General features: G+C 45.2%; 1 protein-coding gene across 3 annotated transcripts in view; it reads right to left on the bottom strand.

Moving 5' to 3' along the window:
• ABL1 (ABL proto-oncogene 1, non-receptor tyrosine kinase) overlaps nt 1-22545 on the bottom strand; it is a 133225-nt gene that overhangs the window by 18819 nt on the left and 91861 nt on the right. For all 3 annotated transcript variants that reach the window (XM_022578440.3, XM_089913874.1, XM_022578441.3), the window contains exons 2-4: nt 10506-10679; nt 9658-9953; nt 2363-2635 (exon numbers count right to left, since the gene is read on the bottom strand). In XM_022578440.3, coding sequence (XP_022434148.2) covers nt 2363-2635; nt 9658-9953; nt 10506-10679 — 743 coding nt within the window. The remainder of the gene's footprint in view (nt 1-2362; nt 2636-9657; nt 9954-10505; nt 10680-22545) is intronic.

Genomic DNA, 22545 nt, shown 5'->3' with positions numbered 1-22545 from the left:
AATTTTTTTAATGAACTATGGGATCACAAGTTAATAAGGCTCTTAGGAAAAATAATTAAACGTATAATAAAAAGCTTAATAACACATCATTAGAGAAGTATGTTCTAGAAGGCACCCACTTCCCGATACTTCTGATGTACTGGTGTAAAAAAAAACCACCGCCGAGCTCCGGGGGTCCCTTCTCTAGAATCACCTTCTTCAGTTGTTTGCAAAGTCACGGCCCAGCATCAGCTGCCCGGCTCCGGACGCGCAGGCTCAGCGGCCATGGCTCACGGGCCCAGCCGCTCCGCAGCACGGGGGATCCTCCCGGACCGGGGCACGAACCCGCGTCCCCTGCATCGGCAGGCGGACTCCCAACCACTGCGCCACCAGGGAAGCCCTCTACCTCTTTTTAAAGTTTTCCAACAAGCCTTTCCTGGACTGCTATCTACTGTATTTTGTGCTTTTACTCTTGTTTTGTTTCTGCAAACCCTGGCAAACATGTGGGTAGCACCTGCGCCTTTAACAGTTCTGCAAGCTGGTCAAGGCCCAGTCTCCCTGGGCCTGGTCTTCGGCCGTGTGCCGCCCTGGGACACTGGAGCGCATGCCTCCCCGTGCCCTGGCCTGGGCTCTGGGAAGTGGGGCAATGGCTGTTCAGCTCATTCGAGGGCTCGCCAACATAGGTGTCCCCGAGTACAGCGAATCCGACCACCTTATTCCCGTGCGTCAAACCCTTTAACACGCCCCACTGCCTCCGGGACAGCGTCCCAGCTCCTCAGCCGGGTTCAAGGCCTCTGTGACTCGGCGAGCCCTCTCTGCCCTCTACTTTCCTCTCCTGGCCCCATTCCCTTGGCCAACTCCTGCTCGCCCTGCTCACAACTCCCGTTCTGCTTTCTCCCTGCTGAGCAGAGCTCACCCGTCCTTCCTCTCGTCCCCATGTGGTGCCACAGCTCTGAGCTCGTGCCTCTAACACAGCCCTTGTCACACCACACCGCAATTATTGTCATACTTGCCTATTTCTCCTACTAACTAGACTACTACCAACCAGATGATTCTAACCACCTAGACTAGCCTGAGGTGAAGAACTCTGTCCAATTTGTTTCCAAAATCCCAGTGTTAAGCTCAGGGTCTGGCAAATAAAAGTGAGGAGCTTGATAAATGCTTATTAAGTTGAAGAAAATCCTATCTGGAAAATATCCAGGGGTCCTCGAAATACCCATGCCACCACCATTCCCCACCCCCCTCCCCAAGCGTCCAAGCTAAGGGGACACAGTCAACATGAAGGGCAAGAAGCCACCTTTGGTTTCTGGGACTAAAGAATGCAATCTTTTCTCTAAAGTGTCACTTCCTATCAACCAGAGATCACAATTTCCATTTTATGGTGCCTCTGAGTGAGGGCAGCAGGGAAATGACCAAGTCCCGAAAAGGCGGGCTTTCTGGCTGCGTGCACCTGACCGACCTTCAAGAAGCACGCACACACTCAGGTTCATTTTTCCCAGTGGTGGGTGTTTCAGTTCTGCTTCTTTGTTAACAGCTGCAAAACGGGGCTCCCTCTCTCAATTTCTGTGCACAGGTCAACATAATGGGAGTTCATTTAAAGCAAGCGAAAGCCACACAGGGCAACACTAGGGGACACTCTCACCACAGCTAACAACACGGCTCACAGTTTGAAGGAGGCGAGGCCTGCAAATTGAACTTCCTTCCCTTGGCTCGCCAACAACCGCTAGAGACTACAAACGCCAGGCGTCAGTTGAGAGTGGAAGTCGCAGTGAACGACAGCGGGCAGGCAGTATCCGAGGCCCTGCGAAGCTCCCATGTCTCCTTGGTGCCTTCCTAGAGGAGGCAGCCCACACCTGTGCTTCCAGAAGTTTGGACATACGATGTGGGGAATGGGAACGTGCTAGAAACACCCAATGCACTTGCCTCTCAAATCCACCAACAAAAATCCACGGAAGAGTCAAACGCATTTTGGTTACATCTCCTACAACTCAGAGAACCGCCCCCCGCCGGCCTTCTCTTAACTCAGTAAGAAGCGATCCAAATGCCAAACAAAACAGCACAGAACCCCACGGCTTTAAAACACCCTTGCCACAGAATGAAAAACTCCTCCAAATGACTAACCTTTTTACACCAAAAAACCCACAGCACTTCTCAGCTCTCGGCATATGCGGAAACACACTGAGAATAAGAGGATGAGTCAACCCATACACAGAAACACAGCCAGCTCGAGCTGCAGAGTGAGGCCCCGGGCTGCGTGCACAGGCAGGCGTCGCTGCGCCCCAGCAGGCAACAGGCCTCCCTGAACTAAGGTGGTGCGCCGCCTTGAGGCGCTGTGAGCAGCGAGGCTCTCACTGGACGGACAGCTGGGCGGTCCCGGGCTTACCTTCAGGGTCTTCACGGCCACCGTCAGGCTGTACTTCTTCCACACGCCTTCGTACACCTCCCCGTACTGGCCTCCGCCCAGCTTGTGTTTCATGGTGATGTCCGTGCGCTCCATCTCCCACTTGTCGTAGTTCGGGGACACGCCGTAGACGGTGGGCTTGTTGCGCTTGGGGGCCGGATAGTGGAGAGTGGTGATGAGCCCGTCGGCCACCGTTGAGTGGTGATGAACCAGCTCGGCCAAAGTGTTGAAGCGGCTCTCCGAGGAGACGTAGAGCTGAGGGGACAGGGACGACCTTCAGCCACAGAGCGACACACACGCCAACAACTCCGGAGGCCAGCTTCGCTGAGCCTTAATTTAATGCACAGCAGAACCTCAGATAAACGACTCTCCACACAGGGCCGAGTGTTCAGAAAACCACTTATGTTGTGTTCCTCCATGACCTCCTCCACCGGCCTAATATTCACGTGTCTGGTTCTCTGTAACCATTCTGAGCCCAGCGTAAATGTCCATGACGTAGCCCCTGACCAGCCAATGTACAGTCATCACCCAGCACCAGTTAGTCATCATATCACCTGTCTTACTTCTCTGCGTTGCACTTACCACTAGCTGGCAACTCCTTGTTTATCTGCCTGATTACTGTCTGTCTCCAGCTACTAGAATGTCAGCTTCATGAGAACAGAGCCCTAAGCTGTCTGCTTTTATCCTGTATCCCCAATGTCCAGAACAAGAAATGAGCACATAACAGGTACTCAGTAAATGCTGTTGATTAAATTAATAAAGAGTAGAACTTAATAAGCATTTGCTGACTGGAAAAGAAAGTAATTTTTAATTATTATTACCTAAAACCTATAATTATATCATTATCTAGAACTAAACAGTGATCAGAGATGAAAATCACTATAAAACATAAATCTCCTTCTCATTCCTGCTCCCTCGATTTGGGCTGAGTACGAAGCATCAGAGGGCAAGACTTGCAAATCCCAGCAGTATGCCCACGTGAGATGCCCCGCCAGCGCTCTCCCAGAACAGGGTGGGGACCGAGAGAGCCGCACAGAGGCCGTACAGCCTCGTCCGGCACAGGGAAGTCAGGAGAAGGGATATGAGACACAAGTGCACGTGAGTCTCTAACTGAGACCTACAGCGGGTGAGAGCCCGTGCAGGGAGCCCCTCCCTGGGTCATTCGCGTCTGGGCGCTGCGAAGGGGAGGAAAGCAAAGGTGCAGGCCGGCAGAGAGCAACAATGTGGATGGTGACGGCTATCTTTCTTCTCCTCTCCTTTTTGTTTGGTTCGGTGATGTAGTGAGGGGATACTTCCTTACCAAAACCAATTCACATTAAAATTCACATAGAACATCTGGACTCCACGCACACAACTGAATCTGTTGGCTCACTAAGGGCAGCCCATGATCGCTGAAGGTGAAAAGGATACTAAGAATCACGACTAGGTGTTCACTTAAGACGTGCCCAAACTGCAAAGACACGGGAAGGAGGAAACGGATTTGGGACAGTGGTGATGCCTGAGGCCAGAGGGACAAAAAGGGACAGGATCAGTCAGCTGTAGCTGTAATATCTTTTACTACTTAAAAAAAAGAAACAGGAAGAAAAAGCCTGAAACACATATGGCGGGGCCAAGGCCTGGGCTGTTGGCGATGGCAGGCTCCATTACCTTCTGCATGTTTGCAATGTGAGATAATAAAAATACTTCAGAAGAAGGAAATAACAACAAATATACAATCTGAACCGTCTGTAATTCTCAAGAGGGTAAACAGGAGTCTTTAACAGGAGATTTTATTTTTCCTTTTTTGCTTGGGGAGATGACAGACAAATTTTTAAAAATCATGCAAGTCAATGGCAAACTCTGGCTTAGAGATTTATAATTTACAATCTTTCTGTAGCAATCCTACTAAAATAAAATTCTGAGCAACCCAAGAACTGTCCAGAAAGGTTCTGCAGCCCTGGGGACCTCGTCCCTCTGGAAGACGGTGCCTCTGAACAACGGCAGGACCTTTCAGGGTGAGGAGGCAGCCCGCGAGGAGGCCCTACTTTTAGACCTCGGGGCACCGAGGAGAGACCTCTAAGTGAACCACTCTAGGGAGAGGCCATGAGCCTCACTCAGGCCCCTGAACGTGCCAGGGGCTGGGTCGGGGTGGGGGGCAGAGGCGGGCACCGCTGAGCCTGCCCTTAGCTTAAGGCCCGCACGTGGACAACACGGCACTCTCCTCGGTGTTAGTCACCAAGGCACGTGCAATTCACAAAGATGATGGAGTGGGGGATGCAGGGAGAGTTCCAAATCCTCGCCCCTCTCTGGAGAAGTCAGCTGTCCAACTGCTTCACTACAGGCTGCAAATGCTCCAAGCCCTCTTCTCTCTGGCTACTCAGCTGGTGGGCACTTTTCCTACTAAGGAGGGACGAGAGGAGAGAAAACCCACTCCAAGAAGGCACCCACTGGAGCCACAGCACCCCTCCGCCTTGGAAATCACTGGCACAGTACACGCAAAAGAGCCTGTTTCACTTGCTGGGCTCCAGGGGCAGGTCGCCTGGGAGCAAGGCTCATTACCTATTTCTCCCTGTCAGCCTGAAAGGAGCACTCCCCAGCCCCAAGATTAAGTTCACTCAACCGCCCAGAATGCTAATGGCTCCCCGAAGCCCTAGTTTATGCAGAATTTGTTCTTGGTCTCAGCTGATTCCCTCTCAGGCTCCTTTATTAGAGGTTTCAGAGTTATGGGAGGTTTCACTGAATGGGCAAACTTCATCTTTTTCAATAATTAAATTTACAGACCCCCAAACTTAGTTCATTTTTCAACATAAAATACCAACATACCAACACATTAAATATTGAAACTCCCTTAAATGTACGGCGCAGCCATCTTCTAACAGTCAAGTCTGGTGGCTTCCTTCTGATTAGTGCTAGTTTGGGGCAGCATTTTGCTAGCGAACTGGGTAATCTTCATCAGGAATTCATGGCATGTTCACAGAAGAAAGTGAAATTAGTGTTATGAATGGCACGTCATTATGCTATGCACCCAGTTACATAAACACTCTGGGTGCTCAGCCAGGGTGTGCCTCTTCCTAATCACGCAGGGACCCGAAAGATAGGACTTGTCAAAGAAACTCACCAGAAACAGCTTTCCCCCTGACAGCCAGACTCACAGGCTTATCGGACGTGTGCAACCTTTGGCTGCCTCAGACCCTGGAGTCCCACCTGGGACGTAGTATGTACAGGCTGCAAGGCCAGGAAGTGACCCCCACCCCCCACCCAACCTCCAAGCTACTCAAATACCAGCAGGAAGGCAGTGTTTAATAATGAAGCAGTACTTAATAATAATGCTCCCGGTCTCCTCAACAAGGGAAGATCAGCTACGGTTTAGCAGGCTTTTCACCAGATGCCTGCACCTGCTGACCAGTGTCCTGCCACCTCTACTAAAGCTGATGCCCGAATTCCACTCCTGTCAACTCAAACCTGTCACTTTAGGAGACCATGAAAATCAACGTCAACTCTTGGAGAAAAGGAAGGACAGGAAAGACTCTATCAAGGGCTATAATCGTGGGGCTTGGTGGCAGCATCCCACCCAGGTACATAAGATGCAGGCACAAATAACCACAACAAGTGAAGAACGACTGGGGGTGGGTGGTGGAGGAGGAAAATCAGTCTTTAATTCCACTACATTGGCAGAGGATTCCAAACTTTAAGAAAGCAGTAAGAATGAAAACCAAATCCCAGGGTATCTGAGGGCTGCTAAGACTCTCGGGACGCCTAGGAAACAGCAATGGCTCAGTTTGGTATGGTGCTTTCAAGAGTCTAGCCTGAAACTCCCAGAGTCCTAGGCTCTGGGCCCTGAGCCGGTGGCCCCAGGCTGACTGACCAACTGACAATGGCTGCTGAAAGCTCAGGAACATGGGAGGGAGGTCAAGCAGAGCCAAGAGGGTGGAGGCAGAAAGAAATCCTTTGGGGCCTTAGAGAAGAATCTTCTAAATTCAGTTGTTTTCTAAAGATTAGCTAATTTGAAAATAAGAATTAAAACTTATTCAACCCCAGCCTATTCCTCCCACCAAACTTTAAATTTTCCCTTTCGAAATCCAAAAAGGATTGCATCAAAGCTCTGCTATGTGAGCAGCTTTTTTTCAACGCCAGGCCACACTGTCCCATGCGTCGTTGTAATACCCCCCCTTCCCGATTCTGACACTGTTCCACTCATTCCAGGAATATAATCCCACCCAACAGAGCCCCCTCGAGTGTGGCCTGATGACCCCGTGGGTTGAGAAGTCTCCAGGTGCTCGGACAGCTGAAGGGAGAGTCTTTGCCGGGGAGGGAAGGAGGAGGGCAAGATGCCCAGGTCACTCTGATGAGTAGCGGATACAGCCTGATCAAATGGGTTCCTTGTGCCCTACCTGGAATGAAGGGAACCACCTGGCACACATGAGATTTTAGACAGAGGGCTCAGCTTCCTCGTCAGATGACTCTCAAATTCTGCAGATCATGTATCCACGTAGGCTTTGCTCTCCCCCTTTTAACCATATTTTAGACCAACCCCCAGCTAATGAGTTGTCAGACTAGATCATGCCTGCCTGCATCCGTTCCAAGGACGCTGATTAAACAGCTCCAGGGAAAAGGAACCATTATCCTGTTCAGGACAAACCTCAACTGATTACCGTGGTGCAGCGGGGCTCGCCCTGGATAAACGGCACAGATGGGAAGCAAGCTGTCAGCTCCAAGAAATCACCTCCCTCATGGGCGGCGCACTCTGGTGTTCTAATTCACTAAAAAGGCACCCTTGTGGTCTGAAGCCAAGGTTTCAAAGGGCCCAGCGCCCTGGAATACATCCCCCAGAACGGAGGACCTAGTTCCACATCGGGGACGAGAACAGTGACGTGAAAAGCACATTGATGATGCCGACCTCTGGTCACACATCGAAGGCAGACTATGCTGTCCGTCCTACAGACTACAGTGCTGGTATAAAGACATGTGCAATGACGAAAAGGATCAGATACTGGCAATAAGGACTCTAGCCAGGAGACTTTGAGACATGTGGAAAAAACAACAGATAAGAACACTGAAGAAAGAAACGTATTGTGCATTTGTATGGTACAAATGAATGTGCGAGGAGAGCCATGAAAATGCTAGCAAGATTAAGAAATGGGAACTAGGGACTTCCCAGTCCCCAGGAGTTCCCACTACTTCCCAGTAGTTAGGACTCTGCGCTTCCACTGCAGGGGGCGTGGGTTCGATCCCTGGTCATTGGGGGGTGGGGGGGGCTAGGATCCTGCATGCCCCCCCCGCATGGCACGGCCCCAAAAAAAAAAAAAAAAAAAAAAAAGGAACTAAACTAGCCCTACCAGATATTAAAACATATTATAAAGCCATAACAATTAAAAGTGTGATTCTGGCATATGAACAGACAGACCAATGGAAGAGAGCAGACCTAAATACATATGCAAATTTGGTATACCTCAAATACACAGGAAAGGATGAGTTTAGTAAATGGCATAGGAAGCACAGGTATATTAAACATAATGAGATACCATCTTTACCAGTCAGTGACAGGGATGTTTTTACAAGTCTGAGAATATACTGCTGATGAGGGGAAGGGGAAACACGCACTCTCACAGCATTGCTGGTGAGAAAACACATCTGTACAATTTCTAAAGAAAGTAATTTGGCAATATCTACACAAGCTTTAAATACACATAAACTCCAATCAGTTCTAGCAACTTACCTTGCATATGCTTGGACTGGACACAAAGAAGTATGTGCAGTGTATTTTCAAAATGCCAGTCGTGACCCACTAGTGGGTCTATGAAATAAACTCAGTGCATCGTGACCAGGAGTTTCAAAAAAAATGAAACAGAACAGAATGGTATATAAAGTATCAGAATGCATTACGTACAGTAAGAGTAAGTAGGGTTTCATGAACCTTCTGTTCCTAGTGTGTGTACTGGATGGTGATGTAAAACTTTTTTTTTTTTACAGTGGGCTATTTTTTTTTAAAGGTTTGAAATCCACTTTACAACAGCATTATTTATAACAGCAAAAGATTGGAAACAGCCTAAAAGTCGGCCAGCAGGGGACTGTTTGAATAAATGATGGTCCATCCATGCTAGGCAGTCATTAATAAGAATGAGGCAGCTCTGAATGTGCTGCCATAAAACAATCTCCAAAATATATTATCAGGTGGGAAAAGCAAGATGCAGAACAGTGTAGATTATGCATCATTTGTGTTTTTTTTAAAAATATAAACATATATATACTGGGGAACTCTGCAAGAAACTGGTCCCAGTGGTTGCCTCTGGGCAGGGGAACTGAATTAGGAGACAGAATTATGTTTCACGGCAATTCATTTTTTTTTTTTTAAACCATGTGCATGCATTACATATTATTAAAAAAATACATACACCATCTGGGCCCATCCCGACAATCCACCTACCTACACCCTCAACGACAGCATGGTGCAGTGGAGCAGACAGTGGAATCTGAGCCTAGTTCCCATCAATTACTCACTATGTGATCTTCAGCAAGAAATTTTATCCCTCTAAGCCTTCATTTCTTTAATGCAAAAATGCAGCTGAAAGCAGTATCTGCCCTGAGGACTAACGTGAGGTTTAAAAGAAATGAAGACTGAAAAATGCCCCAGCAAACAGTAGGAACTCAGTAAATGTTAATTTCTCCCTTCCCTTCACGGACTCTTAATGACTGTTTATATGATGACCACAAAACCATATATATCAACTCCTTTACAAAACTACAGTTCGGGTTTGGAAATATACGGGTATGACGTGATCCCATTTTTGTTTAAAAACTGTGTGTATATATGTATTATACACACACACACACACACACACACACACACACAAATGTGATTTTATCTATAGAAAGAAAGCCACGTACCAGACTTGTTTGGGGGAGGTGCTATTAAGGTGGTCTTTCACTTTAAAAATAACCATCTATTGTGTGAATTTTCCTCACTTAGGATAAATTACTTTCATAATAAGAGATTTTTTTTAAAAAGGAAGAGTCTTAGTGTAAGAAATACGTCCAAAGCCCAGCAGACGATCCACTTATCTTATGAACCTGCTGATAACCAAACTCCAGCAGGACAATTAGAGAACCACATCAGCCTGTGGACTTGTAACGTCACACGATCGGTCCTCAACGGAGGGTCTTTAACAAGGCCAGTGGGATGATGCCTGCTGTTTCAAACATCTTCTTGGTTGAGCTTTGTTGCAAAACCTTATCAACCTAGCGGCAGGACCTCTTGTCCCCACCCTGGCCCGTCGGCTCCCCTGCCTGGGGCCCCCTACCTTGCCATCAGAAGCAGTGTTGATCCTGTAGTGGTACACCCTCCCTTCGTATCTCAGTGAGATGGACCTCTGCCCAGGACTGCTCTCGCTCTCCCGAACCAAGAAGCTGCCATTGATCCCACTGCTCAGCAAGTACTCAGCGGCGTTGCGGGACACGGGCCCATGGTACCAGGAATGTTTCTCCAGACTGTTGACTGGCGTGATGTAGTTGCTTGGGACCCACCCTTGGCCATTTTTAGTTTGGGCTTCACACCATTCCCCATTGTGATTGTAGCCTAAGACCCGGAGCTTTTCACCTTAGAAGAAAAGAACCAAATCAGACATATCAGTTTTAGAAGCTAATTCGTTCATTCTCATATACTCTTCTATGATTACTAAAGATCTCCAAATTCCTAAATACCTATTGCATTTTAACAAGTCCACATAAATATATGTATTTACAAGCGTATGAGTATGAAGCTTCCTGTTTATACTGAATATGCAGATAAATATATAGCCTCAGTTTTTATAAATCTATTACTCAAGTGCTTTGTTTCTAATATAAGGAAGCTTTTAGTGGAAAGATACTTTTTCTTAAAAAAAAAAAAAAAAAAAAGTGTTTTCAGTGTTTGGTCCAGATGTCTTTTTCAATATAAAATAGGGAAAGCTCTGTTTTTGCCAAGAACTATGCAGGAACTCTTCTCCTTAAGGAAAAGTGACGCTTGTAAGGATGCTGTTAGTTTTTCGGGTCTCTCTGCATTCCAAACTAAAGCTGCTCTTTCCGCCAGCAAAGGGGCAGCCAGTCCGGCTCCGGCTTCCCCGGATTTCTGTCTCTTGCAACCATCACCAGCTGCCCACAGATATTTTACCTTTAGTTATGCTTAAAGTGTTATCCCCACTGGCCACAAAATCATACAGTGCAACGAAAAGGTTGGGGTCATTTTCGCTGGGACCAGCGAGAAGGTTTTCCTTAGAGTTCCAACGAGCTGCTTCGCTCAGACCCTGGGGCTCGAAGTCAGATGCTACTGGCCTCTGAAGGGCTTCTGGAAGAGAAAGAGAGAAACAGAAGAAAGAAACAGGGAAGAAAGTTTTATTCTCAGGAGCAAAAAAGTCTGTGTATCCAACATTATATATATTCTTAATTTATTCCATTTCTTAACATCTGCACGTATTATTAGCTATTAATCAGAAAGGTGATTAAAAAAATGGACTCTTCCTTTCCCAAATCTTGTGAAAAACCCTAAATATTTGCATTCCAGAGTGGTAACTACCGTTCCCAAATGGTTTAAACTTTTTAAGTTCACTAATTCAAAAAATTCAACTAGAAACAGAGACAGTCCATCCTCACACGTCTTTGCCGTTGCTTATGTTATAACATGGAGCAAAAGTTTCTTGCTTTAAAACATTTTTAAATGTAGGAAAGTTAATAAACGTACATAATTTAAAAGTCAAATAGTGCCGAAGAGCTTATAATGAAGGACAAACAGTTTCCATCCCACTCCCCTCTACACCCAGAGGCAACAGCTGTTTTCTTGGTGACCACCTCCATCTCTCTGAACAGAAGCTGTATCATTATAATCGCTGTTCCCTCTCCCCCCCATCCCTCCTGCACCAGCCTCTACTGGTCACCTTTGCATTTTCCGTAACAGACTTACACTTTTATTTCTTTTTCTTCCTGCTAGAGGCCATCTCTCTCAACTATTTACCTCACAAGATAAGGATATTAACATCCTACCCCCTTCCTTCCAGCTTTCCCCCCTCTACACTCAAAGTATGGCCTTCTTTACATTTCCTTCCACTTTGTGTAAAAGAAATTCTGTTCTTCTATTCTTTAATAAAGTCTTTCATTTTTGTCTATAGGTAGATTCTAAAAGTTGAAAACCAATCAACATCTTTTACGTTAGGAATGTGTGACTATTACTCACTGCAGGGTTAAATACAGTTCAATATTTTTTCCTGAAGGTTTTTCTTGTCGTTCTTTTTTTTTTTGAACTATGTTCAAACTCTCCATGGGTCCTTTCACGCCAGCAAATCTACTCCAAGTAGATCTTAACAGTTATAGAATATTATGGCTAAGAGATCAAACTTTTAAAAAGGGGGAAAGGGGAAAATTCTAATTTGAGAAGAATGGAAAGACCTACCATCTGTTTACACCAAACATAAATGGCAACAGAACAAAATTGTTTTAAATTTCCCTTTTTATGGATTTAGAGGACCCCCAAACATCTTTTCTTGGGCAGTAACACCCAGCTCAGGGATGGGCGTGATTCTGCAGCACTCCCTTCAAAAAAGACACTGGAGGTACCTGATACATCTGAGAGACTAGCCTAACTTCCAGGAACACAACTGGGGAACTTTCAGAAACAAGCATTCTTTAAACTATCTCTTTGGAATAAACCAATAGAACATAAATAAGAAGGCCTCTCAATTCTAGCTTTTGTACTACTGACTATAGTGAACCTTCAGGAATTGTTTTTCTAAAAGAGAAAATCCCCAATTACGTCACTACTGTGCTTGGTAATTTCGTTTTATGAATCTTGAGGGCAAAGATAATTTCAAGGAAGAGCGCCTTGTAACACTACCATTTCCTAGAATGTGCAAAAGGCTTAGTGATGCGTTAGGCCCTGTTCTCTGAGTACTTACTTACAGCAGCTCTAAAAGTGTATCTAGTGCCATCGTGATCACAGACTGACCGATTAACCAAAAAAACCTGGTCAAAGCAGGGAATTTTTGAAAATTAAAATCTGTGATCCCCTAACCCCACCTGAATGTACACTGATTTGCTAGTCTTGACAACAGGGCCAAGGACTGTCCTTTTGAGTGTGGGTATGTGTTTACAGTTGGATGTTGTCTTACCATCCTACCTATAATGCATCATCTCACTTCAGCTTCCTACAGGTGGAAGAAGAAGCTGGAGCCATTCGATATGTCATCCCAGTACAATCCCTTCCAATGTTTATAGGTGTGTCACTCACACCTAGTCCTGTAGCAATTTTTAAAAAGTTACCTGCATTTACAGAGGCTATCTAAAACATTCACTTAAATTTTCATAGAGACAAATCTCTGTTCACATTTGGATTTCACTGGTTTCATATTAACCAAGTAATTAAAGCAACAAGTGTATCTGAAATAAAGAGGTGTAGAAAGAAACACAAGTGGCTCTGGGTGTGGCTGTGACTCAGGTGGTGGGAGCAATGTGTGGTAGTGGAGCGGCTGCCCTACCCCATGGGCACCAGAGAGGCATGTGTTATGAAGGAAGCCGAGCCGCTGGTCGCTTCAGCAAGTCAGTTCGGTGAAAGCAAGTCAAAAGAGCTTCTACTGTCGTTACGTCGATATTAAGTAAAATTATTAGGCAAAGGATTCTTTTTTTTTTTTTCTTTACTCATTTATTTTTTTTAACATCTTTACTGGAGTATAATTGCTTTACAATGGTGTGTTAGTTTCTGCTTTATAACAAAGTGGATCAGTTATACATATGTTCCCATATCTCTTCCCTCTTGCGTCTCCCTCCCTCCCACCCTCCCTATCCCACCCCTCCAGGTGGTCACAGAGCACCGAGCTGATCTCCCTGTGCTATGCGGCTGCTTCCCACTAGCTATCTATTTTACGTTTGGTAGTGTATATATGTCCAAGGCAAAGGATTCTTAACATAAAAGAACTCTTGCATATCAAAAGGAAAAGATAAAACCCTCCTCTATGGAAAAATAGACCAAAACTAGGAATAAGCAGCACACGGGAAATTTAAATTACCGTTAAACACAGAAAGCACGTCTACCCTCCTAATAATCAAAGAGGGTAGACATGCTTTCATGTCTTTCATGAATTTCAAAGCAAATTCTCCATGAAATTGGGCAGGGACATTTTCTTGAGGCTAACAGGGTAAAACTTCAATGAAATGGGCACTCTCATACAATGCTAATAGTTGGTATAGATATTGCTGTAACATTTTAGGAGAAAAACTGGAAATGTAAACCGAACTGAGTCTTTAAAGAATTCCATCACCTTTGACATACTGCTAGGAATTTATCCCAGGAGACCCACACAATGATTTGTATATACTGATTTTTAAGTAACAGCACAGAAAAGGAAAGGTACACAATATTTAGCAACACGAGATAAGTTAGTTCGTGGTCCATCGATAAAATAGAATACATTCGTAAAGCCATTCAAAATATTTTTGGAAAAAATATCTAATAACTTGGAAATATACTATAACAATCCCCCATTTCATAAAAATTGAAAAAAAGTCCAGAAGGAACTATATCAAAATGTGAACAGTAGTTAATGCATGGTAGTATGTTAACAGTACCATTAACAGTAATTTAACTTGGGGTGGTGGGATTACGAACATTTTAAGTTTTCTTTATTCTTTTCTGTATTTTGGCATATTTCTCACAATGAACGTGGATTGTTTTTATAATCAGAAAACAATTACAAAAATTAAAAAACCTGTCATATATAGAAGCCAGCGGACACTTATATAATTGATCGTCTAACATGAAAAAGTACACAGGGTGGGGAGGGAATCTCCTCAAGCTGTCCTGAAAAAGTATGTGTGCATTCCCCTCCAGTGTCCCAACTTCGTGGCCATGAGCACACGACTTGCGCGGACCAGGCCTACACAGGAAATTAAAGCAAAGTCATGAATACAGAAATGCTTTTCTTCTCAAATGCCATTTGACCTCTTCTATCAAACATTCTGCAGCATCTGGATTTTATCAAAGTTACATAATCAGGGGAAGTAGCCTGGAAAACACCTGGAATAGGCAGAACACAGATACTGGCTCAGGGTTGACTGTCGACTTAAAAGTATGGGTTAAAGAGGGACTGTCCCTAACGTGGAGACAGATGCTGAGAATTTCATGTGAAGGGATGAGGCCTTTGTCAGGAAGGAAAGGGCCTCCCACAGCTTTTTGATTCAACAGGACGTCAGGAAATCCAAGGCAGCCTTTCAATTTTCCTCTCCAATTCTTGCTCCATTCCACAAATTAATGGCCAAAGCCCAAAGGGAAGTATTGCTCATGCTTGCCTCTGGATCGAGACACTTAAGTGTAGCCACAGTCGAACACCAAAACCTTCCAGTGAATTCCCAATCCAGGCTGATGTCAAAATTGACTCACAATGTATAAATGCCAAGTTCCTTGCTTCATTTCACAGTGAACTATGCTTGTCAACCTTAAAAATGATCACAGTTTACAAGGCCAAAGTTGCAGAATGTACTTAAATCTTCCTTGCTTAATACATGAACTTCCTGCCAGTCCCAGGTTAGGCCCCCTAAAGGATTCATTAAAAAAGGATGCCCCAAACAGCTCCCCTCTTCTGTTCTGCCAGTGGAAAAAGGAATCTTAGCATCTATTATTCTTAAAAATCTTAAAAAGTTTAGTTAACGTTTTCTGCAGCATCCTGAGTTACATTTTTAAAATATTTTTTATATCTTCAAAAATGTCTCCCATCTCATTGAAAATCCTTTTGTTATTTCACCACATCTTTAATGAAAAGGTTCCTACTCACCAACAAAACTCAGGAAAAGTCATATACCAAGAATGGTGCTATCTAAAAAAATGCCTCCAAAGCTCTAAAAAGCTATGGCTCCAACTATGAGAATAGCAAACTGAAAATTCTGTAAGAACAATGCCGTAGAATGCACTGGATCTGTGCGTGATTAACTTATTTGGACAGTATTCTAAGAAAATAGCTTGGGTCTTTAAAGTACAATTTAAAGAGCATTCTATACAAAGATAATCCTTTCTTAAAGTTGTGAGTCACTGATCAAAAATGTTTACAAAAGATTCTCCCATATGGCATATCTGTCTAGACTTTCAGGGGCTGCTGCTGGAGCTGCCACTGGCAAAAAGCAGGAGGAAGTAATGTGCTACTGCAGTCCCGAGGGGAGGGGAGGGGAGGGGAGGGGAGGGGAGGGGAGACTTCACCTCCAGGAAAAACATCCCTGGGAAGCTTCCCACCTTCCTGTTGGCGCTCGTGCCCAAGGTCACGGTTCCTTCTAGAGTGAGAGCAGCCAGCTCTGTGACAGTCATTACTATCCACACTGGGGCTCTCACTGGGGTTCAGGGTGGGGGAGGGGCGCGAGCGTGGGGCGAGTCGCGGGTGATAAACATTCCCTTCACTTTTGCTCACATTCAGTCATTGAAACCCTGGTTGCTTTAGTCTTATTTCCTTTGTGGGCCCTTCATTATTATGCTCTAGCTCAAGGAACCTCTGTAATTTAAAAATCTATAAAACAGGTCCTTCAGAAAAGAAGGCAGCCTTCGCGTTTTACTTCATACTCGGTTCCAGCTGAGGAGATCACGCTCAGACTATTTAACAGTCTAATACAACTTTTTATGATATGAGCTTAGAGGAAAAGTATTGTTTCCCACAATCTGAACTCGATGAAAGCCATTTTATCTACATTCTACATGGTCCTTTGTTTTGTATTTTACACCCTCACCCGGAGCAGTTAAAATTATTTAAAAAAAAAAACAAGTTTAGCTGAATATAGCCTTGGCATTAAGTTCTCACTCTGAACAAAATGTTCCCAGCGCCCCAAAACACTGTGTCAGCTGCTGGGGAGCAGGGGTAGGGCAACGTGGTAACGATGCAAGGAATCATCACACAGCCTCTGCTCCTTGTGGGAGAAACACAGTTCATGAAAACTGACACACCCTCAAAGCAAAAGTCTAATAGAAGATGGGCGCTGTCCTGCAGATTAATTGATAAGGACACAGACACTGAGGGCCAGGAGTTGTGAGGGGGGCGAGCTCAGTAGGAAGGAGGTGGACCCTGAACCAGACCGTGCCTGGCAAGAGAAGCAGGGTTAACACCGGGACCCAAGGCTATAGCCTGACACATCAAGGCTACTAAGGGAGGGGTCTTCAGTTGGGCTGTGTTGTGGACCCTCTGGTGATGTCCAGGGACTCCTTCTCAGAATACAGTTTGTAAATGCATCAAATACCTATGCAGCACTGCAAAGGAAAACAACTCTATTGAAACAGTCCTCAAAATATTTTTAAAGAAGTAATTTGTGATACGGTGCTTCTTTATTAATGCATTAAATATATGCTCCTTTATTAACACCTTAAATAACAAGCTCTAGTAGTAGCTACTGTCAGTTCAAAGTAGTAATGAGTGTAAGTAATAATTACAATTGTTACATGATATGAAAATATCTGATTTCTACTGGTGGCAACGTCACAAGTACTGCTAATATTACTGTGGTTTGTTACCTACATTCAAAAAGAATAATATACTAATTTTCAGTTATGTTTAGTGAAATAAAGTTTTAATATTTTTCCATCCAAGGACATGGAGGCTCCGAATTCCACACGAGACCCCGAGGGCCTTGCAGGTTCACAACTGCTACACTACAGATTTGGTTCACTAGAACCCCAGCAACCTGACAGGGAGAGGGGCCTAGAAAGGGGGCTGCAATAAATTAGCGCAAAGCCCGCATTACTCAGTTTTCTTTTTAGATAAATGCAGTTGTATTACTTCCCACTTAGGGGCATTGTAGGTAATAAATTAAATGGGTTTCTTAGAGAAATCTCCTTTAAAAAATAAAAAGTTAAAAAATAAAGTTATTTAAATTAGCCCAAGGTCTAACTGTGTCTGGGAATCTTTTTACATTATAATGTTCCTAGCCAATTTTAGAAAACAGAATTCTCCATCCTAACCTCTGTCCCCATCGGCAGTCCAGATACACAGTGCTCCCTTCTGAAGGTACACAGTCCCTGCCCCCCTCCCGCCACCAGAAAGCAAAAAAATAAAAGGAATTTTGTGTCACCTTCTAAGAATCTACTGTCAAAGAAGTCTACAGTTACTGCAAATGAAGTATAAAGACCACTATAAAATAACACCCTACCGTCTTCAATCCATTCTCAACCCCATCATTCACACACCTTCCCCTCCCTCTCATCCCAGTAAGTGCACACCCACAGCCTGGCCACTTTCCCTCCTAAACCTCTGATCAGTCCCGTACTTTCCATGCCCCACCACACCCTTGACTGGTTTCCCCCTTCGACGCCCCCCCTTCATTCCACCTCCACACTGCCACCAGAGCAGTCGTTCTAAAATGCAGATCTGACCAAGTCATTCTTCTGTTAAAACCCACTGAGATGGCTGCTGGCCAAGAGGCAGAACAGAAACCTTGGGAGGCAGCTCTGCCTGTCAACGCTCAGTCACATTTCTCAATACTCGTGCTGTCACCTGTGGCAACAGAAGGAACAGTGCTATGATGTGCCAGTTTGCCCATAATGCAGGCGACACTGCTCCTAGCGAGTAAAAGGGGCCCTCAGAAAACGGCTGGGCTTGTTACTGCCACCACCTCTACAGGAGAAGTCGGCGCTCCAGAAGCAGCACCTTCCCCCCCCCCCCACGACACCCACTCTTCACCCAGCCTCCCCAAATGCCTTGCAGTTTCCCTGTTGCTGCCTCAGCTGTGTGCACCTGGACAAGGGCCAGTCACTGCCCCTGGAATGCCTTCCCAGCCCACTCCGTATCCTGCGCCCTCACGCCCTCTAGGAAACCTCTGACGGGTCCTTCTGCCTCCCTACCGCCTCTCCTCCCGTTGACTACTTCCCCTTCACCTCATCGGGGGGAGCACTTGGTGTCTGATAGGGACACAGTAAGGAATCTGTTCCCATGTCCCTTGCAGTACGGTAAGCCTGGGCTCCAGGGTGGACAAGCCTTGTTCAAATCTCAGTCCACCATGTCTTTAAGATATTAATTTCTGAGCCTCAGTTTCTCAACTGCACGATGGTTTCAACCTAGCTGGGCCGTCAGGAGAGGTCAACGCATACTGCATGCAGAGAATTTTTGCACGAATGCGGGAGCGGTACCTGGCACCAGGGCACTGCACTACAGGATAATTATTCCTTCTCGTATTATTGTTACCACAATAATGTGAATTCCTTTGGGGCAGAGACCAGGCATTCTTATCAGAGTCTTCAGCACCTGCCTAATGCAATGCAGGACATACAGCACCACCGCTCAGTGTTTCTTAAAATGAACTCAGGTGTAAGAACACCCTGTACTTGTTTCTCTTTAGCAAGAAGGTAAAAATATTAAGTCATGATTGAAGAGTGCACCTTAATTATCTGTTAACCTGAATTAAGAAAAGCAGAAATGACAGACAGTAAAGATGAAAAGCAAATGCAACCTGACCAGGAAAACTTTTATAAAGATCTAGGAAATACAGTAACTTTTTAATGGAATGTAAACCACGGCCAAGATCCTAAAACAAGGTGTAACAGGAAAGTACATTTCTCTGTGCTTTCAAAAGAAATAGGATTTGTTACAGTCTCCTAACAGGCAGACACCCGGTGAGATCCCGATGCCTCCACACACTTCTTGTCTGTGGGCGAAGAAAGGTTCCATGGATCCCTGTAACTGGCCCAGATGCAAACTGTCCACAGTGAGCCTGCTAACCATAAAAGCATTTTTATTCTGTCACAGGCCATTTGCAACAGACTGAAAGCCCTCCCCTCTGCCTGCCAGGCCTGGAATGGTTTGCAAGCACTCATTTCACAATGCCTGTTCTCTTTTGAAGCATCATCAAGGCTACTGGGCCAGTTTAGACCCGACTTAAGTGAAGGGGCTTCCCCATGGCAGGCAAGTTCCCCAGAAGGTCTCATTAGCCATTATTATTCCTGTTGCTAACTGGAGTAAGTGAACATGACCCCCAAACAGGCATTTTGGCTCCAAAAAGCAATGGCTAATTCTACTCATGGCCCGCCTTTAAATTAAATTTTAAGGTATTCAATGTACAGTGCTATCAGGCAAATTTGAGGCCTGGTGAGACTGATAAGGATTAGGTCTCCAAAGAGAATTTAAGAGTAATAAGGCTAAAGTTTATGTCACTGAACGTGAGTGAAAAACAGCTAGTACCGAGTGCACCTGAGAGGGCAGGAAGTGGAAGCAGAGGTGAAGTGACTCACCTGCTCTCCCTCCAGCTACCCATCCACAAGCCACCTGTCTGTCAGTCTGTCAGTCTCACTCAGTCTCCAGCACTGCTCTCTCATGATCTGGCTCTTTTTCCTTCTCATCTCTGGATCTCTTCCCTGCCAACCCCCATCCCCACTCTGCCCCTGTCCCAGCCCCCACCCTTTCCTTCCCTCTTATCTTGACTTCTTGTCTTTGTCTCCCAGTCTGTCTGTATCTCTCCCCTCTGTCTGTCTTCTCTATCACCACCACCCAACACACAGTATAACAAAGTATCGAAGGTGTGGATTAAGAAAGAAGGATTTGAGGGCTTCCCTGGTGGCGCAGTGGTTAAGAATCCGCCTGCCAATGCAGGGGGCACGGGTTCGAGCCCTGGTCCGGGAAGATCCCACATGCTGTGGAGCAACTAAGCCCGTGCGCCACAACTACTGAGCCTGCGCTCTAGAGCCCGCAAGCCACAACTACTGAGCCCGCGTGCCACAACTACTGAAGCCCACGCGCCTAGAGCCCGTGTTCCACAACAAGAGAAGCCACCGCAATGAGAAGCCCACACACCGCAACGAAGAGTAGCCCCCGCTCGCCGCAACTAGAGAAAGCCTGCGCACAGCAAGGAGGACCCACCGCAGCCATAAATGAATGAATGAATGAAAAAGAAAGAAGGATTTGAAAACCGATTTCAGAGAATAACAACTGTCATTATCCGAGGACGAAGTTAGTCTCGCAAAAGTCAGTAACTAGCAAGCTATTCTTCCAAATGGTTTAGGCAAGAAAACAAGACTGACCATAAGTGATAAATGTTAAAGATGGGCGATGAGTACAAGGAAGTTCATTATGCTGTCTGCTTTTGTTACAGGTTTAAAAGTTTTCCACTAAAAAAAAGTAAAAAACAAAACAAGGGTTTCCCTGGTGGCACAGTGGTTGAGAGTCCGCCTGCCGATGCAGGGGACGCGGGTTTGTGGCCCGGTCCGGGAAGATCCCATGTGCCGCGGAGCAGCTGGGCCCGTGAGCCATGGCCGCTGAGCCTGCGCGTCCGGAGCCTGTGCTCCGCAACGGGAGAGGCCACAAGAGTGAGAGGTCCGCATACTGCAAAAACAAAACAAAACAAAACAAAACACAACTAACCTAAGAATTTATTTTATAAGTCATTCTTCTGGGTGTTTAATTATGATTCACCATTACAGAGGAAAAGTTAAATCCTTCCAATGTCTCATCTGATCTTCAGTTCTTGTTATACATACTTTTGGTTTTCCTTTTTTCCAGTTTTATTGAGAGATAATTGACGTACAACATTGTATGAGTTTAAGGTGTACCACATAATGATTTGATATATGTATATATTGTGAAATGACTACCACAAGAAATTTAGTTAACATCCATCACCATACATAGTTACCAATTACTTTCCTTGTGATGAGAACTTTTAAGTTTAAGATCTACTCTCTTAGCCATTTTCAAATAAACAGTACAGTATTGTTAACTACAGTCATCATGTTATACAATGTTATGGATTTTAAAAACCGACCCATCAATAATTTTTCCTGTTTCTGTTTCAGACCAGTGATTGCACCGGCAAAATTACTATTTGATTTTGCAATAAAGGTAATAAGTAGTATGAAATTTTCAGTTTTCATATGTTTGGAGCTGTGGAAATACTGCCTCTAGAGAGAAGAAATAAGATGCCAACCGTGAACCAATGGGATTTTTCTTCCACAATTAAAATATTCACCATGGGAATAAGAAAGGGTCAGAGGACTTCCCTGGTGGCGCAGTGGTTAAGAATCCTCCTGCCTATGCAGGGGACACAGGTTCGAGCCCTGGTCCGGGAAGATCCCACATGCCGCGGAGCAACTAAGCCCATGCGCCACAACTACTGAGCCTGCGCTCTAGAGCCCACGAGCCACAGCTACTGAAGCCCGTGCGCCTAGAGCCCGTGCTCCACAACAAGAGAAGCCTGCGCACCGCAACAAAGAGTAGTCCCCGCTCACCGCAACTAGAGAAAGCCCACATGCTGCAATGAAGACCCAACGCAGCCAAAAAATAAATAAATTTATTTTTTTAAAAAAAAGGGTCAGAGGAAGGTTAGATACTCTTCCTTAAAACCAAGGACAGGGAGTATTAATTATATGCATCAAAGCAAACTTGGAAACAAATTGTTTTCTTAACAACGAGAAAAACTATGGGTGGGTTTAGCTCTATTCTACCATCACACTTCAGCCATTAGAGAAACTGGCAATGCCAACATTTTAGACTGTGAAATATTTACTTAAAATGACAACAGGTAACATTTGCAAACATCTTGCTCTGTGCTAAACAATTTAAATGAAATCTCTCGTGTGAATCTCCCAACTCAAGAAGGCAGGGACTGCTCTGAGCCTTATTTTAAAAATGAGAACACCAGGCTCAGAGAGCAATGTGCCCATGGTCACCAGCATCTGGGTCCCGGCCGGCACCTGAGCCCAGGCGGGCTGGCTCCAGAGCTGCGCGCTTCACGTGAGAATGGGACCTTGGCAATACCCTGGCCATAACACTGCCTTGATTTAAGGACATCTCAAAAGAACCTCACATCAGTATAAATACATACGTTTAGCACTGTATTGGTCTCAACACTTTCCCTTGAATCATCTCCTAGATCCTCAAAACAATCCTTGAAGGTGGGCTGGACAGAATGTTTGTTCTCTCGGTCTTTAGAAGTAAGAAAACAGAAAAGCTGAGAGATGAAAACTGGGATCGCCTGACTCCAAATTCAAAAGTATTTCCAACCAAAGTGAACTGGGGCCCTTCTTCCTCCTCTTCTCTAGAAACCTCATAGCGTTGGTATGAGAATGAAGTGAGGATGTCTATGAAGTGCTTGGTGCCAAAGAACTGTCACATCATAAATGCTCAACAATTTCAACGTAACCCCAAATGAAAAGGACTGACTGGCTTTCTATTTGGTTGCAGAAAGAGCTTCAGATTTTCTTTGTTACTAAACAA

This window comes from Delphinapterus leucas, chromosome 6, assembly GCF_059928025.1.
Source record: "Delphinapterus leucas isolate spDelLeu-1000000601 "Yukka" chromosome 6, BTC_Dleu_Yukka2, whole genome shotgun sequence".
Taxonomy (NCBI): domain Eukaryota; kingdom Metazoa; phylum Chordata; class Mammalia; order Artiodactyla; family Monodontidae; genus Delphinapterus; species Delphinapterus leucas.
This window is presented reverse-complemented; position numbering and strand designations above follow the sequence as displayed.